Below are 14571 nucleotides of genomic sequence, written 5' to 3'. Positions count from 1 at the left end.
TTCAACATGAGTTTGGAATACTTGTAATACATTTAGTTATAGATATTCCAGACATTTATCGAGAGATGTTTGGAGTTCAAATGAGATACGATAGATTGACAAATTGGTATGATTGTTATATCTCTCTTTATTTCTCTCTCTTGTCTCTGTCTTTCTCTCTACTTATAAATGATACATGTATCTGTAGAAACTGATGTGAAAATGGGTAGAGAATGAGAAGGCCAGACTAGCACTGTGAATTACAATCAAATTTAGGGAAGTAGGACATGGATAATGATCTAGCAAAGGAATTAGAGAATAAATGGACAGACAGTTATGAGGAGAACCAAGACATCAGTGCTATAGGAAAAACCAAACAAGCAAGCAAAGAAGAAGCAACATAGGAAGAAGACGTCATCAATAGATTGGTTCACATTCTGCAGAGAGGTCAAGAAAGTTGAGAAGCAATCAGATTTTTCAGCTAAGAGATTATACTAATCATTGAGACTATTATCAGATGAGTAACGAGTCCAGAAACCAGATTAAAAGCATTTGAGAAATTAGTACAAGATGAGAAAATTGATACAAAGATTGTAGATAACTTATTGTAGATTATAGATTTCTGAGAATAAAGGATTATAAAGTTTGACTATGGAATACTAGAACAGAAATAAAACCACATACTGAAAGAATGGAAAAATCAAATGAAGTTGTTTTATTATGAACTAGGGAATATTTTTTTTTCTTTTCTTTGCTTCCTTTTATTTTTTTATTTTATTTTTTTGAAAATTTAATTTTATTTAATAATAACTTTGTATTGACAGAATCCATGCCAGGATAATTTTTACACAGCATTATTAGGGAATATTTTTTAATATTTTTCCAATTACATGTAAAAACAATTTTAACATTCATTTAAAAAACTTTTTAGTTCAAATTCTCTCTGAGTATTTTTTTGAGCGATAAAGAAGGATACAATAATTAAAGAAAGACTAGAAGGCAAAGAGAAGGGAAGTTCATCTTCAAAAACTCCTGGAAGAGGCATTGACCACTAAAATGGAATGGTTGACACTTGTAAAGATGAATCATTTTTCCCCTGTAAGATGGAAACAGAGAAGGAGAAAGGGAATGATGTGCAAGTGCTTTGAAGATTAGAATTGGGGAAAAGTGGAAGCTTATGTTTGATGTACTCATTTTTTTTCAGTGAATTATGGGTCAAGATCTTACATTGAAATGGAATGAAGGAGTGAGCAGCTTAGGTGGCTTGAAGAGAAAAGAGAAGTTTTAGAACAGAGTTAGATGTGAAATAAGGAATTCGTGGAATTCCTTGTCATCTTTCAAGAACAACATAAATATCTCCTCCTCTATAGAGCAATGTCCTTACCATTTAAATTTCACATAGCATTTTGCTTTTTAATTCTCTAAGGCAAATACTATATGCTATTGGGTATTATGATATCTTTTCTTTGTGTTTTATTCTATTGCTATGCTGTAAACTTCATGAAGACAGGTATTATTTTATTTACAATTTCTGTTTGCCGTAGAATGTAGCATAATTCTCTTGATAAATTATACTCAATAAATGTTTGCTAAATTGAATTGTCCAGGTCAGATGTGACTAAAGCCTGGATTATGGTGGCTACAGTGAAAATAGAAAGAATAAGATAATTGGAATTAATAGGATTCTATAGTTGATTAAATTTGGGAGTATAGATAGAGAAAGAAAAATAAAATATGAACTATTTTGTTCCCTAGATTACTGGGAGAATAATGATACTATCAACAAAAATAATGTAGTTAGGAGAAGAAGTGAATTTTGTTAAGAATTGATGAGTTCATTATGAGGAATGTTGAGTTTCAGGCTCTGTAGAGATCTCCATGTGAGAATATTAAGCAGACAGAAATCTACGAAATCTGGAAAGAGAGATTGAAAAGATTTGAAAATCTTCGACATAGAGGTAGTAATTGAAGAAATTGTGGAGGTGGAGAGAAAACATAGAATAGAATCAAAGACATTATTGCAAGTGATGGGCAGAAGATGAGTAACTCTCCCCAAAAAAGGAGTCAGAGAGGAGGAGAAAAACCATGAAAATTTGGTGTCATGGAAACCAAGAGAGTAGAGAGCATTTGGAACAGAAATTCCTTACTTGGAGTTCATGTCTAAATTTTGGGGGGGAGGTGTAAAATGAGAAAAAAATTCCATCTTTATTTTAATCTACTTTTTTTTTCTGAAAGGCAACTAGAGGGCACAATGTATAGAGAACAAGATCAAAGTCCATATCCAGTCTATACTAGTAATAAAACATATAGAGAAATTGAACATATATGGGGATAGTGAGATATGCGTGATAAGGTGGTTGTAATATGGTTGTTGATTGTATTGTGACTCTTGCCTTATTTGTTCAGCTAGGATTGTGTCTAAGCAGAGCTTCAGCATCAGTTCTCAACTTCAACTGCAGTCTTATTCTTTTACCGATGTGCCGGACAGTGTTGGCCTTCCTGCGTGGCTCCCAGAAGGTAGGGGTGGAGCTGCTATGGATTGAAAATTACAGTGGAAAACTAAAATGAGACAATACCAGCTCTCAAGAATCTTATCAACTTTCTATCCACCTCACATATACATTTAAGGTCTTTCTGATGCCTAAGCATCTTCAACCTTTTGGTAGCATTCAGAACTGTTGCTCAGCTTGACCTTGATGCATCTTATTCTTTAGTTTCCATGGCACTGCCCTCTTGATCCTACTACCCCATTAAATGAAGTGAGGGTGTCCTGCAGGACTCTGTCCCCTTCCTTATGGTCTCTTCCTTGGTAATCTCATTTTCTCAGCTAACCTCAACTATTGCCCCTATGAATATGATTCCCAAAATATTTTTCAAGCCTTCATCTTTACTTGCTCTTTACTCTTAGATTTCAACTCCCTGTCTTCATCTGTCTTCAGTTGTCTTCATCTGGACATCTAAAACTGAACTTACTATCTTCCATCTTTTCTCAATTTTCTAAAAACTTCTCAAATTCTCACTTGTTCTTGATTCTATTGAGAAAACCACCATTCTCTCAAACACCAAGGCTTCAAACTTTAAAATTGCCTTTGACTCTTCCCTTTCCTCACTCCCTCCTCCAATACTCAATTAGTTGTCAACCTAACTCATACATCTTTTTTTTCTCCTGCTGTGACATGACCAACAGCTTAATTAAGGAATGTCGTCTAAGTGGTTTCCTTTGTTTTAGTCTCTTTCCTATTCAATCACACTTTCAATGCTTCAGAAGTCCACAATTTCTGTGGGTATTCCCACCAGTCAGGGCAGATTACAACACCTCCAAACCTTTAGTGAATGTGTATTTTGTGTGTATGTGTGTGTATGGTATTTCACACAGTTGCCAAAATAATTCCTTTGCTTCCTATCTCACCATGTCACTTACCTGCTCAAAAATATTTAGTGGCTCTCTACTGTATATAAAGTCAAATTTAAACGCCTTAACTTATCCCTTGACAATGCCCTCTATTTTGTTGAGGTCTACTTTTTCAGTCTTGATCTTTTTACATAATCTGTTCTACAAAATTGCACTGATAACTGTTTCTCTATCTCACTCCATTTTCTCATTGCTCAAACCTTTCAGGTTTTCTCAGTTCTGTGCTACATTTTTCAAGATGCCTTCTTTGATTCCACTTCTCATCACTCACACCTTCATCTGCTCCTCTGTAATTGAATGGCTTATTTTCAAATTTTCCTACATATTTTTATCTCAACTTCTCCTTTACTCTTATTTCATTTTATATAGTATATTTATTTGTGCATATACTGTATTCTCCTGATTAGAGTATAAGTTTCTTTAGAACAGCTGCAGTAATTTTTATCTTTATGAAACCATAGCACTTATCATAGTATCTTACATGTGTTAGGGACTTTAAAAAGTATTTGTTAAGATAGATCATTCAATCTATTTACACACATACAATAAGGTAACACTTTAAGACCATGAGTGGGGGAATAGTTATTTGTCACTCTACACTGAGAGAGAATTTCCTTACTAGAACTCCCTAAACCAGTGAAATCCCTTGTCTAGGCTAAAAGTATATAAATTACTTTTAAAAAATCATTGTTGTTTTGGGATTGTTTTGCTTGTTCCTACTATCCAATACCTCATTTAAATGGAAAACTACAGAAAAACTAATCAGCTTTCATTTTTAAACTTTATTTTTAATTTAGTCAGTCACAAACATAAAATTTTACTGAGAGTTCTCAAACTTTGTACTGAAGATTCTCATTCTAGGTAACTACATTTGGCTTCCAAATTTCAAAGAAAGAAGGTAGAGAAGGTGAGAATAGATAGTGCTGTTTGGTTGAATATTCCACTGAAAGTAAAACAATTAAATGTAGGAGCCAAATGATGATTTTTAACCTGTTACTTTTTTTTAGCAAAAAAAAAATGCTCATATTTAAAAATTTTTAGGTTGCAAGCAGAAGAACAAGAAGGCTCTTAGATAAAAGTAGAACTTTCCACATAACCTGTGGTATTACCATCTGCATCTTTTCAGGTAAGCTTTTGTAATATTGAAGGATTGTCTAGCAGAAATACCTTAAACACTATTCTAGAATCATTATTTGCTATGCATCTTAACTTTCTTGTTGGAGAGTCTTGCTGTTACCTGTGAATAATGACTTTCTTGTAAAAAATGATTAGCTTTCCATGTATTTTTAGAAAGACCTACAGATAATTGCTTTTATTAACCCATGTCATAGAATAAGAACTCAGTGTTCCCCCAGAGCAGATTATGTCTGTGTTGTTGAAAGGCAATAGTGTAGAAACTGTTGGAACAGCATTTTTAAAAACTTTAAAAATTTTGCAGTAAGATACAATAAATAAAAAAAGGTGTTTAAAAATGAAAATATACCACAGAAACTCCTAATCAACAGGAGCTTTGTAGTTCTAGAATAATGCTATGTGCAGTCAAATGAGTGGATTTTTATAGCAGTGATATATTAAAGTGCTTATTTTACCATAACCCCTCTAACATTGACCTCTCCAATCTTTCATCACCATAAGGCAGCTGGGTGACATAATTCATAAAATCTGGGCTTGGGATCAGAAAGAATTGAATTCAAATCATGTCTCAAGTACTTAATAGCTGTGACTCTGGGCAAGTCATTTAACCTTCTCAAACTTAATTTCCTTATCTGTATAAACAGGGATTGTGAGTTGAGATCCTTTTTAAGATCCTTCCAACTCTAAATATATGATCCTGTGATGAATATCTTTTGTCAATTTGCTGGTGTGAGGATATTAGAATATAAGGTTTTTGAAGGTAGATGCTGTTTCATTTCTTTTGAAACATTCCTAGCATTTAATGGTGTCCATCATGCAATTTTTTTCTTTAGTCATTTTCGGACATTTGTTAATTATTTTATCCTGAATAAGTCACGTAGCCTCTGTCAGGCTTAGTTTCTTCATCTATAAAATGGGGAAAATTAATAACATATACATCCAAGGGTTGTGGGCATAAATAACTCATTTGCAAAACATATTAAAAATCTTAAAATACTATGTGTTAGCTATTGTTATTTTCCAGTCTGCCATGATATTTATAAATAAATAAAATAAGTATTCACTAGTATGTTTCTCCAACATGGATCCTTTTTCAATCTAACTTCATTTGTAACTTAAAAAACTGCCTATTTATCATCATATGTCTAAGTAACTGTGATATTTCTTTTCCATTGCAGCTGTCAAAATAGGATCCAATTTTTATAACTGACCCTTTATATTAGAACTTAAATCATCCATATAAAACTCTACCTTCTTGGGTTTTCCAGGAGTCCATGTTGCTGCACATCTGGTGAATGCCTTGAACTTCTCCGTGAATTACAATGAAGATTTCCTTGAAATAAATGCAGCAAGATATCGGGATGAGGTGGGTGGTCTGTGATTTTATATTTTCCTTTTGATTCTTGTGTACCATTTGATGAGGTTTCATAGTTTTCTCAGGAAATCAGTACCTTGTTGCTGTTGTGCTTTTTCAGTTAATATTTTGGATTTTTAAAAAAATTCATGAAATATGCATTATTACCATTTCAGATGCCTTACATCAAATAATGGAAATTAGAGAAGTATCTGCTTTGTAAACATGTCAGTGTTCAGGTATTGGCTGCTCAGGTCTCACTCCTAATGCTTATCATTCAGCAGCAAGTTCAGTGTCTCCATTACAGCTGCTAATTTTCACCAGGGTTCTTGAATTGTACTTTCTCTCTAAAAGCATCAAGAGAATTTGAGTGTTTAGGGTATCTTCATCAATCATCTCCATGTCTTGCTTTGTTAATCTGGAGCCCTCCTTTCTGTGAAGTTTGAATAGCTCAGTCTCCTACAGAATGGAATATTAAATGATATATAACTTTTTGAGCTGTAACCCCATTTCTTTTTCCCATGTCCCTGACTCAGGTAGCTCAGTATTTTAATTTGGTCCCATGGCTGCCTATACTTCAGTTTTCCATTACTTGAAAACTTAACTTGCCCTGTGTGACATTTGATCAGAAATCCATGACTGCTGCTGTTGGCAGGTGATAATTGCAAACTATTGTTTTCTGGATTTTTTGTCTTTTTCCTATTTTAGACACCTTCACCAGCACTTACTACAGTTTTCAGCTTGGGTATATTCTTAATATGAGATGATTAAATGAAAAAATGCTAATGGGCTAATCATATCAATTAATTTTCTTTCTAAAATCTTAGACTTTCCAGATAATAATACTCGAAGCCTTTTTTTTTTTGCTTAAAATTATTGCTCATAATGTAGTTTAATTATATATTTATTATTATTAAATAATCCTGGCTTAGAGGGTAACTTGATTTAGATCAGTAAATGGTCAGCTGGTAGGGGAAATTTTATGATATCCCGAGCTCTGCCTTGTTGTGACTAGCCTTGCATCAAGCTAGCCCTTGACCTTGACACAAGGGTGGAAAAAGGGAATGGATGCTGTGTTATCTTTATGCTTAATGGACTAAGCAGGATTAAAAAGTTGCCAAAATTATTCAAATGGAGTCTAAAAGCTCTTGGAAAGTCATCTAATTTGATTGAGAGAGAGAGAGAAGGAGGGGGGAGGGAGAGATACATATACACATTGACAGATATAGAAACACAAACAGGGAGACTGAAACAGATGGGCAAAGACCCTTCATTTTTGTGTGGTAGGGATAAGTCAAACCTAAAACAAGATGATGATGATATTAATAGTAGGGATCAATATGTATTAATACTGTTAAAATATTAATAGTAATTAATAGTAATAAGACAACATTGCTGTTAAATAATACCTTTCAGTTTACAAAGAGCTTTCATATTCATTGCCCTACCTAATTTTCACAATAATAGAAGCCTGTCTATCATGAAGCCAGCAAGTCAAATATCATCAATTCTACATTACAGATGATAAAATCAAGTCACAGATGTCAGATGGGATGAGCATGGTTATATTACTAAATAGTAGAGGCAGACTGGAATACTGGTCTTCTGATTTCTAATCTAACGTACTTTCAGATAGATTGATATCTGATTTTTTTGAAGATGCTTCTTTGAGATCATGTCTTAAGAAAGAAAGATATCTTATGATGCTGCTCTCCTAGAAGTCCTTCCAACATTATGTATGAAATCCTTTAGAAACAACTGAGAGCTTTCCATATCCCTTTGAAAGGAAAATATCATATCTGCCCAACATGTGCTTGTGTCCTCTGGGTGCTTTGAAAAATCATGCCTCATATCTTTTTGTTTTGTTTCTATAATTTGTCTTTGTTTTGTTCAGGATCCCAGGAAACTTCTCTTCACCACTGGTAAGTCCTCAATATCATAGCATATTCCTCAGCTAAAATATTAAGATATATTGTATTTTTCAGAATTAGCACTGAATATTGGACTGTAGAATTACTATTTAGGATATGTGGTAATTTTTTTTGAGCCAAGACTTTATGAAGAAAAAAGAGAAACTACGTCATGATACCATTTCCTTGCTGATTCATTTTCTCACTGTACATCCTTTTGTCTAATAGATATTAATTAAATTATGACATTGTGTATTTAACATTTTTACATGTAAAATATATCTAAATTTCTTTTTTCTTTATGTAAATTATATTTACTTATAAACCAATCAATACATATTTATAATTGCCTGCTTTATGAAAGACACTGTGCCATATAAAAGGATTACAAAGTTAAGATTTGAAATGTGTCTATTTCCAAGGACCTTATTATGTTCAAGACAACATATACATTTATAAGCATATTCTGAGTAAGTACACAATAAATGGAAAGTATTTGGGGGAATGGACTAACAATTGGGGAATCAGCAAAGAACTTCATGTAGAAGATAGTACTTGAGCCAAGTTTTGAAGAGAAAAAGGGGTGATATGTTAAATATTGCAAAAAATATAGATAAACCATGGAGATGCAATGAAAAATAAAACCTTAATATATAATAAATTTTATTTTATTTATAACACATTTATAAATTTATATATAAATGTAATAATATTATGTAATTAATTATATAAAAATAAAAGCAAACTATAAAGAAAATAAATAGAATATATAATAATATAATTAAAACATATTACATTTGGGGCAGTTAAATGGAACAGTGTGTAGAACACAGTCAAGAAAATTGAGTTCAAAAGCAATCTCAGATACTGGATATGTGATTCTGAGCAAGTCACTTAATTTTTGTCTGTGTTATAAAGTGGTAATAATATTTATGTCCCAGTTTTGGTGGGGGATCAAGTGAAATAATATTTGTAAAATGCTTAGCATGATTATTGATACATAGTAGGCAGGTACTATCTAAATGTTAATTATTATTACTATTTATTTTTTTCTATACATTTGTTTATAGCTTTTTTGACTTCTTGGTTCAGGGCCATTCTAGAGAGTCACTCTGCTAATAGAGAGTAGCATCTAATTTGCAGCTTAGAGAGTCTTTGAAAATTATCTCTCGGTACTAAGAGATTTAATGACCTATAAAAATTCATACAGATATTACATATCAGCAACAGAACTTGAACCCAAATTTTCCAGTCTCCAAGTATATATTACTGGAAGTTGAGTTAAAAAGTAGCTCTATGTTGGATATTTTTTCAATACAATTAGTTACTGTAATTCAGAAAGGATCTTATGATAGAGATCTTCCAAGAAAAGTTCCTAGTTTCTATTATCTGAGACCAGATATCATACAGTTAGTAGCTGAGCATATAATAAATTATATCTGCAAGAATTTTGGTTTTCAATTTTATAGTATTTTTTTCATATGTAAGCAAATTCAACAAATACCAACAAATATCCTCCTTGATCGAAATTTGTTGATCATTAAATGAAAGGCTGTTTTTTTTTTCTTTTGGGAAATTTGCCAATTACTTAGTGGGGAAAAAAAGAGAGAAGAGACCTAGTGAATTGGAATATAGATTACTATTTTTTTTTTTTTTTTTTTGCTTAGGTAATTGGGGCCAAGTGACTTGCCCAGGGACACATAGCTATGAAGTGTTAAGTGTCTAAAGCCAGATTTGAACTCAGGTCCTCCTGACTTCAGAGCTGGTACTCTATCCACTGTGTCACCTACCTGCCCATGATTATTACTCATTTTGTGATACTAAGAGTGAACTATACAAATAACAATTTGATTCATTATAGATTTTCATTAATTCAAAATAAGGATGTAGAATTTGATTCTCCTCTACAAGGTCCTATTTTGATGCATCATCATGACATGGAGTTGTCTCCAATTTCTTCAAGACTCTGTCAATGAAGGTATAAGATCTTGTAGGTTCTACTACATTGAAATGTTTTAAAGTGTGGAGCTCATGACACAGACTGCTATCTGAAGACCCGTTTAACTAAGGGCAATGAAGCTTGTCATTAGTACACTGGCCATTAGTGGATGAATTATTTTGCCATGGCAACCTGCAAAACAAAGGTATTTTATTTTAAAAACTATCCTCAGCTTTTACAACCATTAGTGGAAAAACAAAAAAGCAGAGGAGAAGGTAATTAAGATCATCTTAGCTCCAAGCACTTTAAACATGAGATTCTTTACTAATGACTAAATTGATATTGGAAAAAAAAACTAAACTATTTCAATATTCATATTCTGATGAAAAATAAAAACAAACAAAAAGTTGTAGATAAATGGAAGAATGATTCTTGGTTTTTCTTTTAGATGCAAAGGAGTTTGCTGTAGTGACTTTATTTGTACCCCAAAGCAAGAAAAATAATTTCAAAGGGCAATAGGTTATGCTCTCTGAAATTCTTATGATCAACATAATCAAAAAAAGATAACTTATAAAAGCTTTATAATAGCATTTATCACATATATGATGTGACTACAAGAAGAAAATATATAGGCTTTTTTTTATTCCCTACATCTTTGTAGTCACACTATTGCCTAAAAGGTCATAGCAACTAATGAATGGAGAGGCAGTAGAAGAGGCACACAGGGAACTCTAAGATGCAAGGCAGAATGGTTATTGACCTGAAGAAGGTGCTTCTTAATTTCATTGTTTTCACAGTTCATTCCACTAATTTTTGGAGCCTTAATTATGTATTAGTACAAGATAATTGCACACCTTATTATTTGGGATGACAAATTTATAATCATTGAAGTGGATTTGTTTTCCAGATACAAAAGAGGGAGGACTCTGGAAAACAAATCCGCTCTGTAGAGGTCAACTCAGTTTGTCAGACAAGCTGACATTATCCTTCTTTTCTCTTGACATAACAAAGAACTTTTTTTTAAACAATCTAATTATTTATTCTAAGTGGGAGAAAAAACAAGAGTTCTATATACTTGGCCAGCATCTTTGTAACTTTCATAAAGGATGTCTATTGCACAGTCCAAGTGATAGAGGGGTTCCTTGTAGATAATGAGATATTTCAGATGTTTCCTTTCTGCAGATGAATTTTGTTAATTGCATGAAATCCTGGATTATTGCAGAATCTCTTATTCTCAAAGCTATTCTTGAGCAACTTGACTTTATATAAGAATGATACATTTTAATATTTTTACGTGTAGTCATCTAATTTGTTTGTAATAATGAAAAGCATAGAAAACTCGTATTTCTAGTTTCCCAGATGCAAGAGGGATGATTTGTAAGCCATTTCTTTTCTTATTGATTCATTTAATGGCATCTTTTATTCACACTTCCCTAGATATATGAAGAAGATTTAATATTCAAGCAAAATAATATTTTTTCTTTACTGAAATCTGATTGATATTTTGTTTTTACATTGTCTTTATTTCTATATATTTTCCTGTTGCACACACACACAGAGACTTATTCAAGGAAGTCAAAAACAGAAAGAAAGTTAGCATATGTTCCAAAATATTCAGAAAAGCACCTTTTAAGGTATCAAAGAAATAGACACAAACTAAGAATCCATCAATTGAAGATGAGCCAAACAAATTTCGGTACATCACCTTTATTTCTATATATTTCCCTGTTTTGTGCGCATACACACACACACACACACACACACACACACACAAAGACAACCAGACATACCATCATACAGACTCAAGAGGATAAAGAAAGGAAGAAATAAAAGAGGAAGAAGAAAAGAATGTCAAACTTACTGCCACAGGATACATAGTATTCTATAACCATAGACATTGTTTACAATACACCTTCATTATTGTGTCTTAGTTGTGAACATAATCACAAACTTCCTCCCACCATGTTTCAAAACAAGATTCCTTGGACATAAACTTAAATTCTTTTTGCATATTGATTCCTAAATATTTTTGTCAGGTTCTTCAAAATCATGTGGTAGTACAGTATGAAGTGAGAATAGTCTTAGACTGCCATATTTTAGAGAGGCAATGAGGAGTTGTATGTCAGCACCTCATACACTTTACCCCAATTTCAATCATTATAGGTTCATTGGGGTCAATAAAAAGCCACTTTTTTTTTTAGAGTAACTAGACTGTGGGGCTATTTATTAGTTCTTGATATCCTAGTATAGATCAATATAATCTGATCCTTTTATCCTCAAACATAGCAGAGTTGTCCATCTATGGCCCTTGGAATTTTGAAAATAGGATGAAAAAGTTGTACATTTGATATATGAGACACTTTTAGGAGAGAGAAGGCCTGGGTAGTTAGCCAAGTAAGATCAGCTTCATGACAGAATAAGGATTAAAAGGACTTCAGCATTGATTGTATCTCATTAATGTTAGTTAAACCTAACTAACTCTGTACTATTAATCTCGGCTTACTTGAATTCTCTCAATAGAAAATGAACTCCTTGGAGGGAAGATAAACCAGAGGATAATAAAGGATGGCCAGCTTAGGCCCATTGCAAAGTGATAACCTTAGGTTCTCGATTGTTATTCCAGTGAAATGCAGACTCTATAGAGCAAGTCCCTATCTAATTAAAGAACAAATCTTCAACTAGAGGACTAGGAAGAGATTTTCTATCTGTTAGCCAAGAACCAGTCCATTAAATTCAGAGATCATCATTTCTTTGATTCAGGTAATGATGTTTTTATAACACAAAAAGAACTAAGGAAAATAGGAGGACATTCCATCTATGTTGTCATGAGAATATTCACATCTATTAAATAATATATTATTTTTATAAGTGTTATAGCAGTGAGGTATAAAAGCTATCTTATTAAAATGTTTTAAAAATAATTTGTATTTTTGTCTTTTTGTCTTTATATTACATTTATTTCTTATTACACTTATTCTTTCCTCCACTATAGAGACATTCTTTATAAGAAGGAACAAGAAAGAATTAGTTCTGTAAAACCAGTCAATACACTCACCATGTATATTATCGCATATCAATAGTCCTCCACTTCTGCAATGAAGGGAATTTTGGTATTTTTTTTTAAGTTTTACCCTGGAAGTAAGTTTGGTTAATATATTTATGCAACATTCAGTCTTGTTTTATGTATTTTAAAAAAAATTATATTGGTGATATCATTATATCTATATGCATATATATATATATATAATTTTACTGATCTTTCTTTTTTTTCCCTTTATATCAATTAATGTATTTTCATGTTTCTTTGAGTTGTTGGCATTTGTCATTTCATTTTTATAGTGCAGCAATATTCCATTTAGTCATTTACCAAAGTTTGTTTGGCTTATCTTCAATTGATGGATTCTTAATTTGTGCCTAATTCTTTGATACCTTAAAAGGTACTTTTCTGGATATTTTGGAACATATGCTAACTTTCTTTCTGGTTTTGACTTCCTTGGATATTTGTCTGGTAGAATCACTTGATCAAAAGGTGTAGACATTTTAGTGATTAAGAGTTTTTTCTAAACAGTTTTAAAAGCACAGCTGAGGCAGCATGGTATTGTTGACATGAACTCTGATACTGGCTCTGTGAGTGTGAGCAAGTCATTTATACTCTCAATGATCTTAATCAGTGATATAAAATCAAAATAGAAACTTATCTCTGTACCATATAGATTTAGAAAACCAAAAATTTCTATTATCTGCATTATATTATGATTTTCTTTATTATGTTAAGCATTTCAGAATTACATTTTAACCTACATGGGGGAATTTTACTAGCACACAACTTGTTAAGACTTTAAGTTTTATAGAGGATGCCAACTTGCTTAGGTAATACATATTTATACACATAAAACTGCTAACTCAGCCCTTCCCTCCTAAGTTTATGTCAGCCATTTTGATTTTGCCCACCATTCCTGCTAAGCTACATTAACTTAGTCTCATCAGTTGTTTCTTTTGTCTATTTTGAAAACCAATGTCAGTTTGTACATTTTTTTTTTTTTTTTACGTTGAGTAGGTTTTGGTGCATGTGTGATAATTTCTCTCATCATGTAGTCAGAAGGCATAATTTTTGCATGTTTTTCATTTCAAAACAAAAATGGGCCTTCCAGTGGCCTTAGCAACAGTTGGCATTGTAATCTCTTTGAAAATATCTAGTTCCTCATCCAGTTATTTTTTTAAATGGTGCTGTTTTGAAAAGCATTGGGCTTTGTATTTCAGGTAGTACAGCCAAAAATCACTAGAAAAAAGAAATGAGGTCCTCTAGTAAGCAGCTAGCTCAGAGAAAAATTTAAAGTTTGGAAAAGCAACAAGGTCATTAGATGTTAAAATTGTTCTCTGATATTCTCTGATCTCAGGCTGTGATATGCCTTTTGGGAGGGCAACAATTCATATATATTTACCAGGCCATGTGGACCAGTGTGAAAAATATAAGCACTAATGGTGGTGAGGGAGGAAATAGATTTTGCATGAATTTCTACAAAACTGTGATAATTAATAAAATGGCCTGTTAAAAGGGAAAAGCACAGAGAACTGTTTGGCTTTTCATTTGTATTTCCAACAGAGAGCAAAGTACTTTGAATTTCTAACTAATAACTCTTCATGCTTTTTCTCAGAACAATTTAATTATGTGTGTATATATTTATTTATTTATTAATGCATTTATTTTAGTTCCTGGATTGACAGGGGTCTGCATGGTGTTGGTGTTGTTCCTCATGATTACAGCTTCCACATATGCCATTCGGTAAGAATCAGTCCCATTCTTTTCTTTTTTTTTTTTTCAATCTAGGTGGTTTTTTCCTCT

General features: G+C 32.4%; 1 protein-coding gene across 3 annotated transcripts in view; it reads left to right on the top strand.

Moving 5' to 3' along the window:
• The window catches only part of NOX4 (NADPH oxidase 4), a 254554-nt gene that overhangs the window by 47022 nt on the left and 192961 nt on the right, over positions 1-14571 (top strand). For 2 of the 3 annotated variants that reach the window (XM_051987303.1, XM_051987302.1), the window contains exons 3-7: positions 2386-2496; positions 4433-4517; positions 5794-5891; positions 7774-7801; positions 14439-14511. In XM_051987303.1, the coding sequence (XP_051843263.1) occupies positions 2386-2496; positions 4433-4517; positions 5794-5891; positions 7774-7801; positions 14439-14511 (395 nt within the window). The remainder of the gene's footprint in view (positions 1-2385; positions 2497-4432; positions 4518-5793; positions 5892-7773; positions 7802-14438; positions 14512-14571) is intronic. The other variant, XM_051987304.1, reaches the window with a different exon arrangement.

This window comes from Antechinus flavipes, chromosome 3 (genome assembly GCF_016432865.1).
Source record: "Antechinus flavipes isolate AdamAnt ecotype Samford, QLD, Australia chromosome 3, AdamAnt_v2, whole genome shotgun sequence".
Lineage (NCBI taxonomy): Eukaryota > Metazoa > Chordata > Mammalia > Dasyuromorphia > Dasyuridae > Antechinus > Antechinus flavipes.
Note: the sequence above shows the minus strand (reverse complement) of the source record. Positions and strands in the feature narration are given on the sequence as shown.